Source organism: Lycorma delicatula, chromosome 1, assembly GCF_047948215.1.
Source record: "Lycorma delicatula isolate Av1 chromosome 1, ASM4794821v1, whole genome shotgun sequence".
NCBI classification, from domain to species: Eukaryota; Metazoa; Arthropoda; class Insecta; order Hemiptera; family Fulgoridae; genus Lycorma; species Lycorma delicatula.
The window spans coordinates 273,712,386-273,728,637 of record NC_134455.1 but is presented as its reverse complement, the minus strand read 5'-3'; the positions used below and the strand labels follow the sequence as shown (position 1 = coordinate 273,728,637).

The window sequence follows — 16,252 nt, the reverse complement described above, 5'->3', positions numbered from 1 at the left end:
CAAACATTGATAGCAATCATAATTTAGTGATAATGAAATGTAGATTGTGGTTTAAAAATCTGAAAGAAAGGTATCAGATGAATCAGTGGAATTAAGAGAAGCTTGAGGAAGAGGAGGTAAAGAAACCTTTTGAGGAGGACATCACAAGAGGTCTAAGAAAAAAGATAAGGTAGAAAGTATAGAAGAAGAATGGGAGAATGTTAAAAAGGAAATTCTTAAATCAGAATAAGAGAACTTAGGTGGAACAAAGAGAACTGGTAGGAAAACTTGGGTATCAGAGGATGTAGCAGCTGATGGATAAGCATAGAAAGTATAAGAATGCTAACAATGAAGAAGATAAAAGGAACTTATCGACAATTAAGAACTATTATAAACAGGAAGTGCAAATTAGCAAAAGAAGAGTGGATTAAAGAAAAGTGTTCAGAAGTGGAAGACAAATTATCATTGTTAAATAGACGGAGCATACTGGAAAGTTAAGGAGAATTTTATGGTGCATAAATTAAAATCTAATAATGTTAAATAAAGATGGTACACCTATTTATAACACACACAAAAAAAGGTCGATAGGTGGGTGGACTATACTGAAGAGTTATATGAAGGAAATGAATTAGAAACTGGTGTTATAGAGGAAGAAGAGGAAGTCAAACAAGAAGAAAAGGGAGATACAATACTGAGATCTGAATTTAATAGAGCATTAAAAGGTCAGAATGGCAGAAAGGCTCCAGGGATAGACGAGATACCTGCAGAATTACTGTGCAGGTGAGGAAGTGATAGCTAGATTATACAAACTGGTGAGTAATATTTACAAAAAAGGGGAAGTTCCAACAAACTTCAAAAAGAGTGTTATTGTCATGATACCAAAGAAAGCAGGAGCAGATAAATATGAAGAATACAGAACAATTAGCTAAACTACTCATAAATCAAAAATTTTAACTAGAATTCTGAACAGAAGAATTGAGAGGAGAGTGGAAGAAGTGTTAGGAGAACAATTTGGTTTCAGGAAAAGTATAGGGACAATTGAAGCAATTTTAGTGCTCAGATTAATAGTAGAAGAAAGATTAAAGAAAAAAAAACAACATACGTGGCATTTGAAAACATAGATTAGAATAAAATTTCAGCATTTTAAAAGATTTAACGTTGAAGTATAGAGATTAAAGAGCAATTGCTAACATTTACACCAAACTGCAACAATGATAATTGAAGAGCATAAGAAAGAAGCAGTAATAAAACAGGGAGTCAGACAAGGATGTCCTCTATCCCAGTTACTTTTTAATCTTTACATAGAACTAACAGTGATGAATTTCTAATTAGGCTAGGTGTTACGATTTGCTGTATAGTAATTCTAGCCGAGAGTAAAAAAGATTTAGAAGAAACAGTGAATGGCACGGATGATGTCTTATACAAAAACTACCGCATGAAAAAAAACAACAAAACAAAAGTAATGAAATGTAGAAATAATGTAGATGGACCACTGAATATAAAAATAGGAAAAGATTATGGAGGTAGAAGAATTCTGTTATTTGGAAAGTAGAATTACTAAAGATGGATGAAGCAGGAGCAATATAAAATGCTGAATAACAAAACCAAAATGAGCTTTCAGTCAGAAATATAATTTGCATACATCAAAAATTGATTTAAACGTCAGGAAAACATTTTTGAAGGTATATGTTTGAAGTGCAGCTTTATACAGAACTGAAACTTGGACGATTGGGATACCTGTGAAGAAAAAATTAGAACTTTTGAAATGTGGAGCCATAGGAGAATGTTAAAAATCAGATCGGTGGATAAAGTGACAAGTGAAGAGGAGTTGCAGCCAACTGATTAAGAAAGAAGCATTTGGAAAAATCTAGCTAAAAGAAGAAACAGATTTATAGACCACATCTTGCAGCATCCTGTAATAGATGCTTTGACACTGGAGGGGCAGGTAGATGGGAAAGATTATGCAGGCAGCAGTATCTGGAATATGTAAAACAAATTTTTAGGGATGTAGGATGTAGGCAGTATACCGAAATAAAACAACTAGCACTAGATAGGGAATCTTGGAGACCTGCATCAAACCAGTCAAATGACTGAAGACAAAAAAACATTTACTTCTTTTAACTGTGTTGGTTTTTGGGGCATAATTTTGTGTTTTCAAATGATACTTTAAGGCCAATTTTATTTGCAATGTTTATAAGTTCTAATATGTGTTTTAGCTTTGTTGATGTCATTTGCTAGCAGTGCCAAGTCATCATCAAAACCAATCCAGTTTGTTTTGATTTTTTGAACTATTTTTATTTTTGGAGACATTTTTTGAGCCATCTCCTCATTACCGTTTCTAGAGCACAGATGAATAGTAGTGGTGAGAGCCCATCACCCTGTTTTGATCTCATGTGGTTTCAAGAATTTGCCTCTGAATTTCACATTTGACTTAGTATTTGTGAAGGTCAGTTTTATCATAGACATTAATCTGGGATGTAGTCAAAGGTGTCTTAGAATTTCCAGTAGGGATTCTCTGTAGATGCAAATGTATGCTTTCTTGAAGTCTATAAACCTTATCACCACATCTCTGCTCTTTTTTCTGCTGTAAACTGATTCTGTTGAGGATGATTCTTGAAAGAATTTTGTACACTGTGTCTAGGAGTACGATTTCCCTGTAGTTGTTTGAGTCGTTTTGTTTGCTTTTTTTGTGTAGTGGGTAGATGAGGACTGTCATCCAGTGTTCTGGTAGTTCTATGATCCAGATGTTGACAAGCTGTTGATGAAGGATGATTTTTGTTGGTCTTCCTGCATTTTCCAGATCTCTATAAAAGTCTGATCTCCTGCTGCTCAATAATTCTTCATCTCACCCAGTGCTCAGTAGATTTATTTTATTGTGGGAGGGTTGATTTTACCAGAGGTGTTGTTGGGGTGCTGATGTCAATGTTTAGGTTGTTTGTTCTTCGCAATTTAGGAATTTATTGAAATATTTAGCTAGGATTTCTATGTTGTCTTAACTGTTATGGGCCAGATTATGGTTTTCATCCTTCATTAATAGGATTGGGGTATTTTTGGAGTTGTTTTTTGAAGGTGATAGTCTCTTAACTGCATTTTGTAAAAATTCTTCTATTGATTTCAGTGTCTTAATGGTGTTGTCTTTTTATTTTCCTTAGGGTTTGGATGACTTCTTTTCTTTGTTTTGCTAGATTTTGAAAGGATGTTTCTGATTTTTAGGATTGGTGTAATAGCCATGCTTGATGAACTCTACTGTTTCATTACATTTGCTGCTCCGCCATTGATGCTTTTTACAAGGTTTTATTGGGGCCAATTCTTCTGAGATTTGTTTAAGACTGTCGACTAGGTCTTCAAGAGTTTATCTGTGATTATTTTTCAGTTGCTTTTTGGTAATTTTTATTCTTGATTATTTGGGTAGGGTCTATTTTTCTTTTAAGTTTTACACGCTTGATTTTGTTGCCTCCTTTGGGAAGTGATTTTAATTTTTTAACTACATAATGATCTGAGCCTGTGTCTACTCCTTGGGAGGACTTTTACATTGCAGATCTCTTTGTAGTGGTATGTGTCCATGAAGACATGATTGATTTGCCATTCTCCTTTCATGTGATAGAGATGTTTCTATGTTTTGAGTTTTTGAGGTTTCCTTATAAAATATGTGGATTTCGAGATTAGGTTGTGGTTAGATCCAATGATGTCACAGAATCTTCTTTCTCTACCTAGTTGTCTCCAATTAGTTGTTTAATCTGATTTTTGGGGATGTTACTTATGATCTGGTTGAGTAGGTCGCAGAACTTTTCTGTTTCTTCACATTACTTTTGTAGATTTGTTTTTATTATTAGCATGGACATTTATTATGGTATAGATTTTATTAGATGCTTTTAGGGCAAGCATTGATTTTCTTGGGGATTGTGACTTTATTTTCTTGTATGGAGTTTATTATTTTTAGACGATTAATAAGCTGGCTCCAAACTGGGGGACAGTTTTCATCACTCTCTTCCCACATATATTTTTTTAGATCCTATATCCTTGAGATTCCTTGGCATCCTGGTCGATGTTTCTTATTTCCTGCACTCCCGTGATGAGAATTTTGTGTTAATCCATTACATTGGTTATTATTTTTAATTTGCCAGTCTGCATAAGTGAGTTTACATTGTGTGTGAAAATTTGGGTGATTTGCTTCAGTTTGATTTTGGATTTTGTATTGTTCTTATTTGTGTGTGTGGTGTCAGGGCGTCCCAATGCTTCGACATGCATTTGTCATTTGTTATCTTCTAAGTGGCAGCCCACCATATCAGTTTGGTGCCTTCTCTGAACTCTGAAGTTGCTTGGTTCAGCCAGTGGAGTATTTCTTAAAAGACATTTCATGGTTGACTATCAAGGGGTCACCCTGTGGTGGGACTAGGTCTCGAGTTAGAAACAATACATGTGATCAAGTGAGGTCATAGTAGGTTATGACTTGATAGGAAAAAATCTCATTGTAGTAGACAATTAACATTAATTTATAAAAAGTAAATAAATAAACGTCTAAATTCCAATATTTTCTTGGTTATTTTTGTAGAATATGAATAGACGAAATAGTAATAAAATAAAAATACAAATTTTTAATATGGCTTTCATAAGGATTAAAAATATATGGAGAGGGGTTTGATCACTATAAAAATAACATCACACACCAATTGTAAAATTCTATTAATAGTGAAGGGGGAACAGCTCTATTTTTCCTTTTAATTCATATTTAATCCCTTACAATTAGTCTTTAGATCATATTTTGAGAATTATAAATAATTACACTAAATAAAAGGTTACAACTTGTAACAGGAAAACCATACAGAAACAACATTTCAGTTAATGTCATATCTATTTCACTATTACAACAAAGAAAAATGCAAAAAAATCCATCCAAAAATACTTTCCAAATTACTAGTTAACTTTTATTTTGTTGCTAAAATTAAATTTAACAATCTTTTATTAGATTTAATAATCTAAATAATAATTAAGAAAACAACTCGAAAAATTAACACTTTCCTCTATAATTTTACAGAAGCATTCCCAAAAAAAATCCTGACAAACTGAACTGAAAATCTGAATGTTTTTGAATGCTAATAAGAAACAAAAAAGCATTCATAACTTACATCTCTCTACAGATAACAGAATAAGAAACAGCCAAGACTGCAACAGTGTAATCATAGCAAGAGGTGTAACAGCAAACATGTAAAGAAAGTATTAAATCTAATAATTTATAGATATTTATAATTTTCATTTATAAATTGTAAACATATCCTTTCATTTAATTGGTCAGGCAGTAGGCCTTGAGCTGTCATATTGTATGGATGTGTTTGTTTTTATGCCTTATACTTTCTACCTATTTCTAGGTGTTAGATTTGAGTTACATTTTTAATTTTAGTGCAATTTTTATGTTTTTGAATTTTTTTATCATAATTTTAAAAAGAGAGGTAGAAGGATTTATTTGAAAAATTGAAATTGAAATTTGATTTTAATAGTTGTAAATTTTGCTTATTAATTCAAAATAAATATTTTTTATTTCACTTTTTAATAACATATTTTTTCAAGTTTTAATTTGTCTGGCATTTTGCTCTCAAAAAAGTAAATATATATTGTTCACTGATAGTATGGATTAAAGGTTTATCAAATTACTTACTTTTTGAGAACCAGATGAACTCTATAAATTTATCTTTTTTTAATTTTATATTTATATATTTTAGTTGAGAAAATGTTACTTTAATTCTCATTTTACTTTGTCAGAGGAGTCTAGTGACACTTTGATGATTTCTGTTGGAAAGAAATATATAAGCAAATTTACATGTTAATCTTTGTCAGTGCTGATACTAGACAATTTTTAAGTCATATTGATATTTTATTTTGAATTAATATTTTTTTATAAAAAAAATTCATTATACTAATTTTTATTTAATTGAAGCTGAAATTTAATTAATTTTTCAGTCAGTTATAAATGACAATTTTTATCAGTTATTTGTTTCAATTTTTGTATGTTTTATTAATAAAATGAGTGGAACTAACGCATATAACATTAACCTATTGTTGGAAACAGATGATTGTTGGATATGCCAGGGGTAACTCTAAATAAAGACCACTGGAAAATTTCTCTCCTTAAGGTTGATGAACCTGTGTCGTTCATGGCCACACTAATAATGTACACACAGCACTGCTGTCTGTAAGTTGTTGGTGTTGTATCTTTGATTACGTGTGAGTTATGTGAGAAAATTAATAGGAAAATCGATGTTGCCACCAAATGTGAAGTACGTGGAGTCATAGGTTTTTTAAGCCATCAAAACATTAAGCTGGCTGAAACTCATAGGTAGTTGGTTGTTGTGTATGGTGATAATGTAATGAATGAAAAAAATCCGAAAATGGTGTGAAAGGTTTAGAAAAAACAGAATTAATGTGGATGATGAACATTCGGGGAGGCCCTTGATAATCACCAAGGGCTTGTTGAAACACATCGATGATGAAATCAGAAAAGATCGTAGCTCAACGATTTCCGACCTGGCCTTTCTTTTCCTGATGTTTCAATAACTGTTATTGGTTGCACTGTTCATGACCAACTAGGCTTCTGAAAGGTTTGAGCACGTTGGGTACTGCACATCTTAACAGAACATAAAAAAAATTCAAATGGGATTTGCTTTGGAATTTTTGATGTGCTACACAGAAAAAAGTGATGAGTTCCTTAATTCAATTGTTACTGGCAATAAAACATGGATTTCATATTACACACCAGAGAGAAAACGGCAATCAAGTGAATGGCATCATCCTCAACCACCAACCAGACCAACAAAGGTCAAGCCACAGCCATTTGGATGCAAACTGATGGCCACAGTCTTTTGGGATCAGTTTGGCATACTGCTGATTGATTTCATACACATAGAACAACTATAAATGGAGAAGCCTACTGCAAAATTCTACATAAGTTATGGTGCGCCATTTAAAATCGGCGATGTGGGTGACTGACCGATGGCGTTGTTCTGCTGCACAATAATGCACGTCCACATGTTGTGGGTCTGACACATGATTTAATGAGAACATTTGGATGGGAAATTTACAATCACCCACCATATAGTCTGAACTTAGCTCCTTCTGATTACCATTTGTTTGAGAAATTGAAGGAATTTTTGAGTGGTAAGCAATTCACAGGTGACTTAAAAATGTTGTTAATCAGTGGATAAATGGACTGGCAGCAGAAGAATACGACAAAGGTATATTAAAGCTGGTGTATCCTACAATAAATGTCTTAATTCATGTGGCAATTATATAGAGAAGAAAAATAAGGTATGTAGTTTAAGAGAAATAAAAAATATTCATAAAGTTTTCAGAATAAATTTTTTTACAATGAAATGTCTTTACTTTAGAGATAAACTTTCATAAATAAACATGCTACACTAGCGCCATCAATTTCCACCGCATCTAATAGCGGCAAATTAAATACAACCCTACTTAAAAACATGCCTCATATTTTGTGTTTTAATTTATAAGAGAGATTCTGTATCATTTTATATTGATTTATGTATGGTTCTTACCTATATTTTATATTTGGGCCAATTTCCTCTGGATGTCATGTGACTAAACCGATGTAATAAATGAATAAAATAAAAGAAACAATGTAAGTCAGGTTATGATAGTCCAAGATACTATGGTAATCAGCAAAATAATTATTAAAATGTATAATAATATAACATATTATAATAATTAAAATTAATTACAAATACAAGCCAACACATTAACGTTCCTGAAAAATAATAATAATCAGTCCGATTTTATACAAAGGACAGCTGAACACTTCTTCTCCTTCTATAATGTACCTGAAGTGTAGCAGCCTCAAGAACTGCAAAGATTTGTCCCAAAACTTTCTCTATGTTGATAAAGAAGTAGTAAATAATATGTTTTTTCTTCAAATAATAAGGCAAAAAAAATGGAAAAAACAATTTTTTTAAATATCTTTAAAACCTTTTATAGTCATAACACTTTGGTTGGATTTAATGGATATGATAATTTACCACAGTATAAAAGTAGTTGTACTACACTCTCCTACAACTAATCTAAGAATAATTTTTGTAGCAGTTTGAACCAAACATTACTTCAAAAAATTACTTCACTTGAACATCTACCTATCAAAAGGTTGTTAGATAACATTTTCAGTTAACAATATGATTAGAGAAATGAATTTCAGATAAATTAAGTAACTGAAGATTTAACCCACCGGGTTGGTCTAGTGGTTAACGCGTCTTCCCAAATCAGCTGATTTGGAAAGCCGAGAGTTACAGCGTTCAAGTCCTAGTAAAGCCAGATATTTTTACAAGGATTTTGAATACTAGATCGTGGATACCGGTGTTCTTTGGTGGTTGGGTTTCAATTAACCACACATCTCAGGAACGGTCGAACTGAGAATGTACAAGACTACACTTCATTTACACTCATACATATCATCCTCATTCATCCTCTGAAGAATTATCTAAACGGTAGTTACCGGAGGCTAAACAGGAAAAATAAAAAAAAAGTAACTGAAGATAAATTTTTTGATACATTTACAAAGTCAGTTCAAAAATCAATAATTTTTTTTTTTCGGGTGCTTATAGGGATATTTTGAGGTGAGTAGTTGGCATCCCTGCATAGCGTAAATTTACCCCCACCATTTGCAAGGATCAAAGATGATTAAATTTTGCATAGTATTTACTTAAAGTAGGTGTTGTTTGGTAATTTATTTCTGTGATTAGTAACTAACACAATTATTATTATTATGCTTTTACGGCCAACATGGGACCACTTAAGTCAATTTTAGTTGGATCTTTTCTGAGAAAAGCGTGTTAGTTTACTCTTCCGAGCTGCTCAGTATTTCTTCATTCGTTCAGATCTTGCTTTCTTTTCTTCATCCGTAAACACCCTCTTCGTTGTATTTTGTCGTTTGTCTGTCTTTTGTTTAAATCTAATGCTTTTGTCTTTTAGCTTTGTAATTTTTCCAGTTTTATTCTGTAGGTCAGTCAGGAAAATTCCCAATTCTTTCATATCTTCTCTAATTTCTTTGATCCTACTTCTAGCTTTTGGAACCAGAAATTTTCAATGATATTTCTTGAGAGTCTTGTTTCCGGTGTCCTTATGAGATGACTAAAGAAAGAGATTCTTTTTTTCCGCAAAGTATCAGTAACAGGCTCTATTTCTCGATACACCACCTCATTTGGCACAATCCACCATTGGCCTTCTTTTTGGTCTTTTTTATTGATACACGTTCTGACAATTCTCCTCTCTATTTTCAGAATTTTTTCAATTCGGTTTTTCTGAGTGATTTTGAAAAGGGTCTCTCGCTTCCATAGGTAACTTCTGGCTGTACTACAGTTTTATAATGTTTAAGTTTTGTTTTAGCAGAAAGGCATTTTTTGTTATATGTTGACAAAGTTAATTTTTGGGATTTAATCATTTTATTTGTCCTGTTTTGCCATGACACTTTTTCATTTAAATTATAAGTTATTATTTCCCCTAGATATTTAAATTGTTTTACTATTTTAATTTTCTGATTGTTTACCGTAATGTGCTCTATTACCAGAGGATCTATGGCCATTAGTTCAGTTTTTTCGAAAGAGATATGAAGCCCTATCTTTTGTGCTAGGTTTTGAAGGCTCATGATTTGTGTTTTGGCTTCTTGAATATTATTTGCTAAAAGAGCGAGGTCATCTGCAACTCCTAGGCAATTTAGTGTGATAAGAGTTTTTCTTAGTACCCATTTTTATATTTTTGGGATTTATTTCATACCATTTTCTCATGACAAATTCGAGGGCGCAGTTAAAAAGGAGTGGTGAGAGGCCGTCTCCTTGCCTCAATCCAGTTTTTATGTAGAAGGGTTGAGAGAGTTCACCTCTGAATTTCACTCTGGACTAGGTATTGGTTAAAGTTAATTTTATCATGTTTACGAGTTTAGGGTGAAGGCCCAGGTTTCTCAGAATATTCAGCATGGATGGTCGGTGTATACAATCATAGGCCCTTTTAAAGTCGACGAAGGTGATTATTAGTAGTTTTTTCCGTCTTTTATATAAGTCCATCATAAGTTTTAGGGCTATTATTTGCTCCGGGCAACCTCTCCATGGCCTAAATCCCCCTTGGTATTCCCCAAGTTCCAGTTCAAGTTGGTCTTTGCATCGGTTGTATATGATTCTCGACAGAATTTTGTATGTGCAATCCAGGAGAGATATGCCTCTGTAGTTTTCCGGATTAGTTTTATCCCCTTTTTTATGTAATGGATGAATGAGGGCTGTGGTCCAGTGTTCTGGAAGTTTTTCTTCGTTCCATATTTTCACGAGGCATAGATGTAGGGAAGTTTTGACTGAATAAACTGATGAGTGTTTCCAGAGTTCTGCGAAAAGCTGGTCTTCTCCGCTTGCTTTGTAGTTTTTTATTTCATTTAAGGCTGCGAGAACTTCTTGAATTGTTGGCGGGTAGATATTTACCAGTGAAGTTTTAACTGGAGTTTCAGTGTCAATCTCTAAAAGCTCTGGGGAGTTGTCACAGTTGAGGAGTCTATTGAAGGTTTCTGCCAAAATTTCAGCATTTTCTTTATTGGTGTGGGCCATATTTCCTTTTTTCCTCTCAGCATAAGGGTGGGTGGTTCATATCTTTGAAGAGCCTGACCAAAAATTTTATAATAGTCTCGGGAGTTAGTTTTCTTGGAACATTCTTCTATTTGCTGAATCAAGTTTTTTTGGGCTTGTCGTTTGGTTCCTCTTATAATTTTCTGAGTTATTTTCCTTTGTTTGGTGAATTCATGGTTAGATTCTTCAGTTTTCTGGGTTTGGTGGTTATCCAAGCCCGGTGTCGGTCTTTGAATGCTTTGTCTAATTCTTCAGTCCGCCATTAGTGTTTTTTTCTTGGGTTTATAGGGGCTAGTTCTTCAGCTATTTCTTTCAGTTGTGATGTCAGTTCTTTAAATTATTAGTTAATTTGATTTTTTTTTTGTTTCTTCAAAGATGGCATTGTTTATTAATTTATGTGGATTATAAGCTCTTTTGTTTTTAGGTTGGGATTTTTTCTTTTTATGCGGAGTGAATTTTATTTTAACTTTAATTAAGTAATGGTCCAATCCAGTATCTGTTCCTCTCGAGACTTTTATATTATAAATCTCCTTGTGATAATTCCGGTCCATGCAAACATGATCGAGTTGCCATTCCCCTTTTTTCCAATCTGGGTGTTTCCAAGTCTTCAATTTGTTTGGTTTTCTCAAAAAATGGGTGGATTTTGAGATCATATTATGGTTTCTGCAAAAATTCGACAAGTCTTTGGCCGTTCTTGTTAGTTTTCTTCTGGGCAGGCCATTTTCCGATAATATCACGATATCTTCGTTCTTTACCAAGTTGGGCATTAAAGTCCCCTATTAAAATCTTGGTGTGGGTCTTATTTATGTTGTTTGCAGTTTGGTCAAGAAGTTCCCAGAATTTGTCCATCTCTTCTCTATCTTTTTTAAGATTGTTTTTGTCATTGGTGGGAGCATGGACATTTATTATGGTGTAGAATTTATTGGCTGATTTTAGGGTTAAGGTTGAAATCCTGGGGGAGTAAGACTTAAATTCTACGACTGAGTCAATTATTTTAAGATTGATTGCAAATCCTGTTCCAACTGTGGGCAATTCTTCATCACACGTTTCCCGGGGATTCCTTTGTAAATTCTGTAACCCTGAGATTCAAACGGCTCTCGATCGGTGTTTCTCATTTCTTGAAGTCCTACGATTAGGATTTTTTGTTTGTCCATTATGTCTGTTAGAGTTTTTAGTTTGCCAGGTTGAGTTAAAGAATTAATGTTGTGAGTGGCAATGTAGTTTATTTGCTTGTGTTTTATCCTCAATTTTGAAGTTGTGTTGTTTTTGGGTGTTTCCAAACACTCCGATTCATTGTTATCTTTTAAGCAGCTGCCCACCGGATCCGAGTCCAGCCTTCTCTGGTATTTACCAGACGGTGGATTTTTTCTTAAAAGACCTTCCATATTTGACTTTCAAAGGCAAGTCAGCCTTGGGTGGGAATAAATTCCCGAGTTACAACTCTGGATGTGATTCCGATTTAGTTCACCAGTAGAAATCTCCACGCGTTTCTAACTGGTTATCGAGACGAACCAATGTGGAGGCACAAACCGATTTTCTTAATTGTTGAGATTTTAAGTATGGAGAAAGTTTAAATCGGTTCCGGAATCATTTCGTCCACTTACACAATTATAATGAAATTTTGAGTTAAGCTTGGAAAAGATTTCACTGAAACAAACGATTCAAGAGGCTTAGAGAGGATTCTTTGAGCTTTATCCAATGCTATGAGTGATTCAGGCATTTTAAAAGTGGTCAAGGATCTTTGGAAAAGATTATATTCATCCAGAAAGACCATGACAGCAATGGACACACATTCCATACTGTCCTGGTGAATAATTTTGAGAAGTCAAATCAATGCTAATTGAATCGCAAAGTAGCAGAAGAGGCTGTGATTTTAGTGGATTTGTGTCTTGAAATCATAACTGAAAAATTATGACAGGAGGTTCACCACAAAAAAAAATCTATTATATAGCGATCTGACAGCAATTTTGGAAACATGCAAATGATAATGAAATTCTCTTGTCAATAATAATGAATAACAATGAAACATAAAAGTCAGACATGATGTGAAATAAGTCTCATTCATTGAATGGGTTGGAAAATCATTACAAACATTAAATAAAGGCACACCACAGTTGTTCAAACACAAAGTTGATGTAGATGTCTTTTTTCTTACAAGAAACTGATCAGAAATCATAACAAATAAATTAAAGCAGGTGAATAACAGAATATTTAATAAACTATAATAAAATATGGATATAAGAGATATGTCAGACCAAGAAATAAACACAGATAGAAAGAAATGAAGAAGTTAATCAAACCAGTCAAATGGGTGAAGAAATATTAATGACTACATAAATTAAATCATCAGCCTCAATAAAACCTATGTACTAAAAAGCTTTTGTACTAAAAATAAAGAAATTACTTGACCACAGATTAAAAAAAAGTGGGGGATGCAGTTAATACAATTTAATTGTAAAAAAAAATTTAACAAAAGAGCAAAAGGTAATTTTCTTTCCACCAAAGTGGTGAACAATAAAGAATCCATTATCAGTTTTATCACAAACAGTTTTGAAATTTAATGAAGGTGTTCTCAAAATTTAAGCCACAAGTATTTTGAAAAATATCATGCCAAATAGGTAATTTATTACATAACAATTAGTATACATAAACAGTGAAACTGGTCTGTATACAACATATCCATAGGGTAACAGAAATGTTAAATAATCCTATAGATTATTTAACATTACTGACCACATGTTGCAGGTCTATAATCGGCATGTTGTGGGTCTTCTCTATAGTCCACATGTGGATTATGGTCATTACTGACCATATTTTTAAGTCATCAAAGAGGTTATCAAATCACAGTTAGTTACACTATTCTTGACTACTACACCACAGAAACCTCCAGGTGTATAAATAAATGATATAAAATGTATAATGTTTAAAAAATGTCAATAATGATTTGTTTTAAATCCAAAACTTTCCAATTTAAAAATAGTGGAGCTAGCAGTCCATCATGGTCGATCATTTTATTTATTTACAGAAAATGTATTGCCACTTTGGCAAAATAAAATTATTCTAAAAAATTATTTTTTTAATAAATTCAGCTGTCGGAGATGCAAAAAACATTAACTAGTGGGAGAGGACATAAATATATAAGTTAGCACATCTATGGCTGTTTGCCAGAAATGATGCAAAAAAATTTCTTAGAGCTACAAAATTGATATTTTTCATATACAGATTGTAAGATCTTCTATTTTAATATTTTCAGGCTGCTTGAGCCCAAACTATTTTGTTTTTTTAGTTGACCTTTTTAAGAACAGATAGTATTTTTTAATCATGTCATTGCAGTCTCATTAACAAATGTTTTGCTATGAAAAAGCAGTGAATAGGGTATAATTGAACTGTTAAGATTAAAAAATATTTTCATGTGAAGTGAATGAACACCAAATAAATGAAGGTATAGGTTATATCATCATAATAATACTCATAATAATAGACTTGAAGTTTAACAGCAACCAAATGAATTTCTTCTTTTATATTACTACACCAAAAAGAAAAATATCTCAATATATTTCAGTATATAATACTCAAACAGAAAAATTTTTTATGATTCCTGCATTATATATACACATAACATTTTTCTGAATTTTCATTTCTTTGTATATCTAAATTCTTTTCTAAGTGATTGGAATACTGAATATAATCCAACTATAACTTGTAAGCCTTATAACTATACAGAAATTTCTGTAGTAGAACAGAAAGAACTCTAAATACTTCTTAAAATTTAGTTCTATTAACTTTTTATTTAATATTATCCAATATGAGTTTGCATATACGAGTATATCAAATATGTGTCCAATTACAGTTTTCAAAACCTTGTGTGGGAGAGAGGTATTATATCTGCTTTTCATTCTGAAATTCCTGGGTTCAAATCCGGGTCAATCTAGACATTTTTTCATACCCAATAACAATCAATTTCATAAGCTAATGTAATAAACTAATCATAAAAAAAATCAGTACATCAGCTCATTCTATTATAAAAACATAATCTAATGAATAATTTCAGCTATACTATGCTCAATTTTCAAACTAATGAATATAACAATGTAAATAAACAATTATCTTTTATGTATTTTTATAAAAACAACATAATATTTAAATGCCAGTTCCTAACCATTAACATGTGCATAGTTCCAAAAAATAAACAATCAGCACTTTATTTATTAGTTATGATTAATTCACAACATAAGCCAAATAAATGACAGCTTGTTCACAGGAATATGTAATGGAAATTTTGTAGCATATAAAAATGCCATCTGATGATGAAGATAAAATGGCTTTTCCCAACTTGCTAAATGAAAGCATAATTTTCAATCAAATGCTTCATCATGGTACAAGACCCAGGTGGTTTAAGCTCAGTTACAGGTATAGTTTAGTTCATAGTACAAATTGAATTCAAATGGCCAGATAATTGATATACTTTGATTGTTGGCTTTCAGTAAATGAGTTTAGTAACAATCAAAATAGGATCAAATAATACTAACTGGTAAACTTATTTTGGGGTTACAAAACCTATTGCGAGGCAGTATCTTAAAAAAAAAATTATCTGATATTTCCAATATAAGAAAAAAAGAACTGGAATTAAGACAGATAAAATCATAGTTAATAAGAAACTGTTAAAATTTTTCATAATCCATTAAGTGAAACTACGAACAGTAACTAATGGCAATATTGTACCTTTGCTAAAACATCCTTTAAAATAGTGATAGAGAAATCTGATAAAGTATCTCTTTCATGAATTTCATCAATTATAATGTGTGATACATTTGTTAAAGCAGGATTAGTCTGCATAAATTGTAGTAAAATACCTGTAGTACAGAACAATATTGAACCTCTATATCTAGGAAGCTTCCTGCAAAATGAAAACAATAATGAAATTACTTCAAGCAGTATAAACAAACATGAAATTAAAAAACAAAGCTGCTGTTATCATCAACATTATAGTAAGATTAACAAAGTTTTATAAGTTAAAGTACAACTCACCATTTAGCAACAATAATGTTGCAGAACAAGTAAATACGTGCATCCATTTCTATATCTCCATCATAGAAATTTAAAAATTAAACAAAATTATAAGTAAAAATACAAAATGTACAATAAAAAAATGGTTGCAATAATATTTAATGTCTTTTAAGAAACACTGAAAAAGCATATTAATAAATGCAAAGTGTTAACAACTATATTGAAGATTCAATACCCATAGTTTCAGTTACATATGGCCTGAAGTGGCCATATGTATTAATAAAAAATTATTAATCCTTTTAATGCCAAATGATCATTAAGCTGATTTGTAAAAACCACAATAAAAAATACTGTGAACCGACCACACTGATATTACATACTCTGCCATCTTTTATATTATTGTTGCTCAAAAAACATATGACTTCAGAGTTGGAAAATTGTAAAAATCCTAATTAATGATCAGTTAGACAAACCAACAATAATGAGTTGGAAGAGATTTGACATCTAATACTAACTGAACCACCTCAATAGGAAGAATGAAATGAAACGTTAGTTATTGCAAAGTTGACATTGCTATCTCTATTAACATGCTCTAATCAAAGACACACCAGTTGAGTAAATTTTCATTTTTATAAATTAGTTATTTAAAACATTTTAAGATG

General features: G+C 32.0%; 1 protein-coding gene across 1 annotated transcript in view; it reads right to left on the bottom strand.

The window, feature by feature from the left end:
- Positions 1-16,252, bottom strand: part of LOC142331932 (ATP-dependent DNA/RNA helicase DHX36-like) — a 139,371-nt gene that overhangs the window by 65,432 nt on the left and 57,687 nt on the right. Inside the window, exon 8 of the mRNA XM_075377986.1 lies at positions 15,306-15,480. Within this exon, the coding sequence (XP_075234101.1) occupies positions 15,306-15,480 (175 nt within the window). The remainder of the gene's footprint in view (positions 1-15,305; positions 15,481-16,252) is intronic.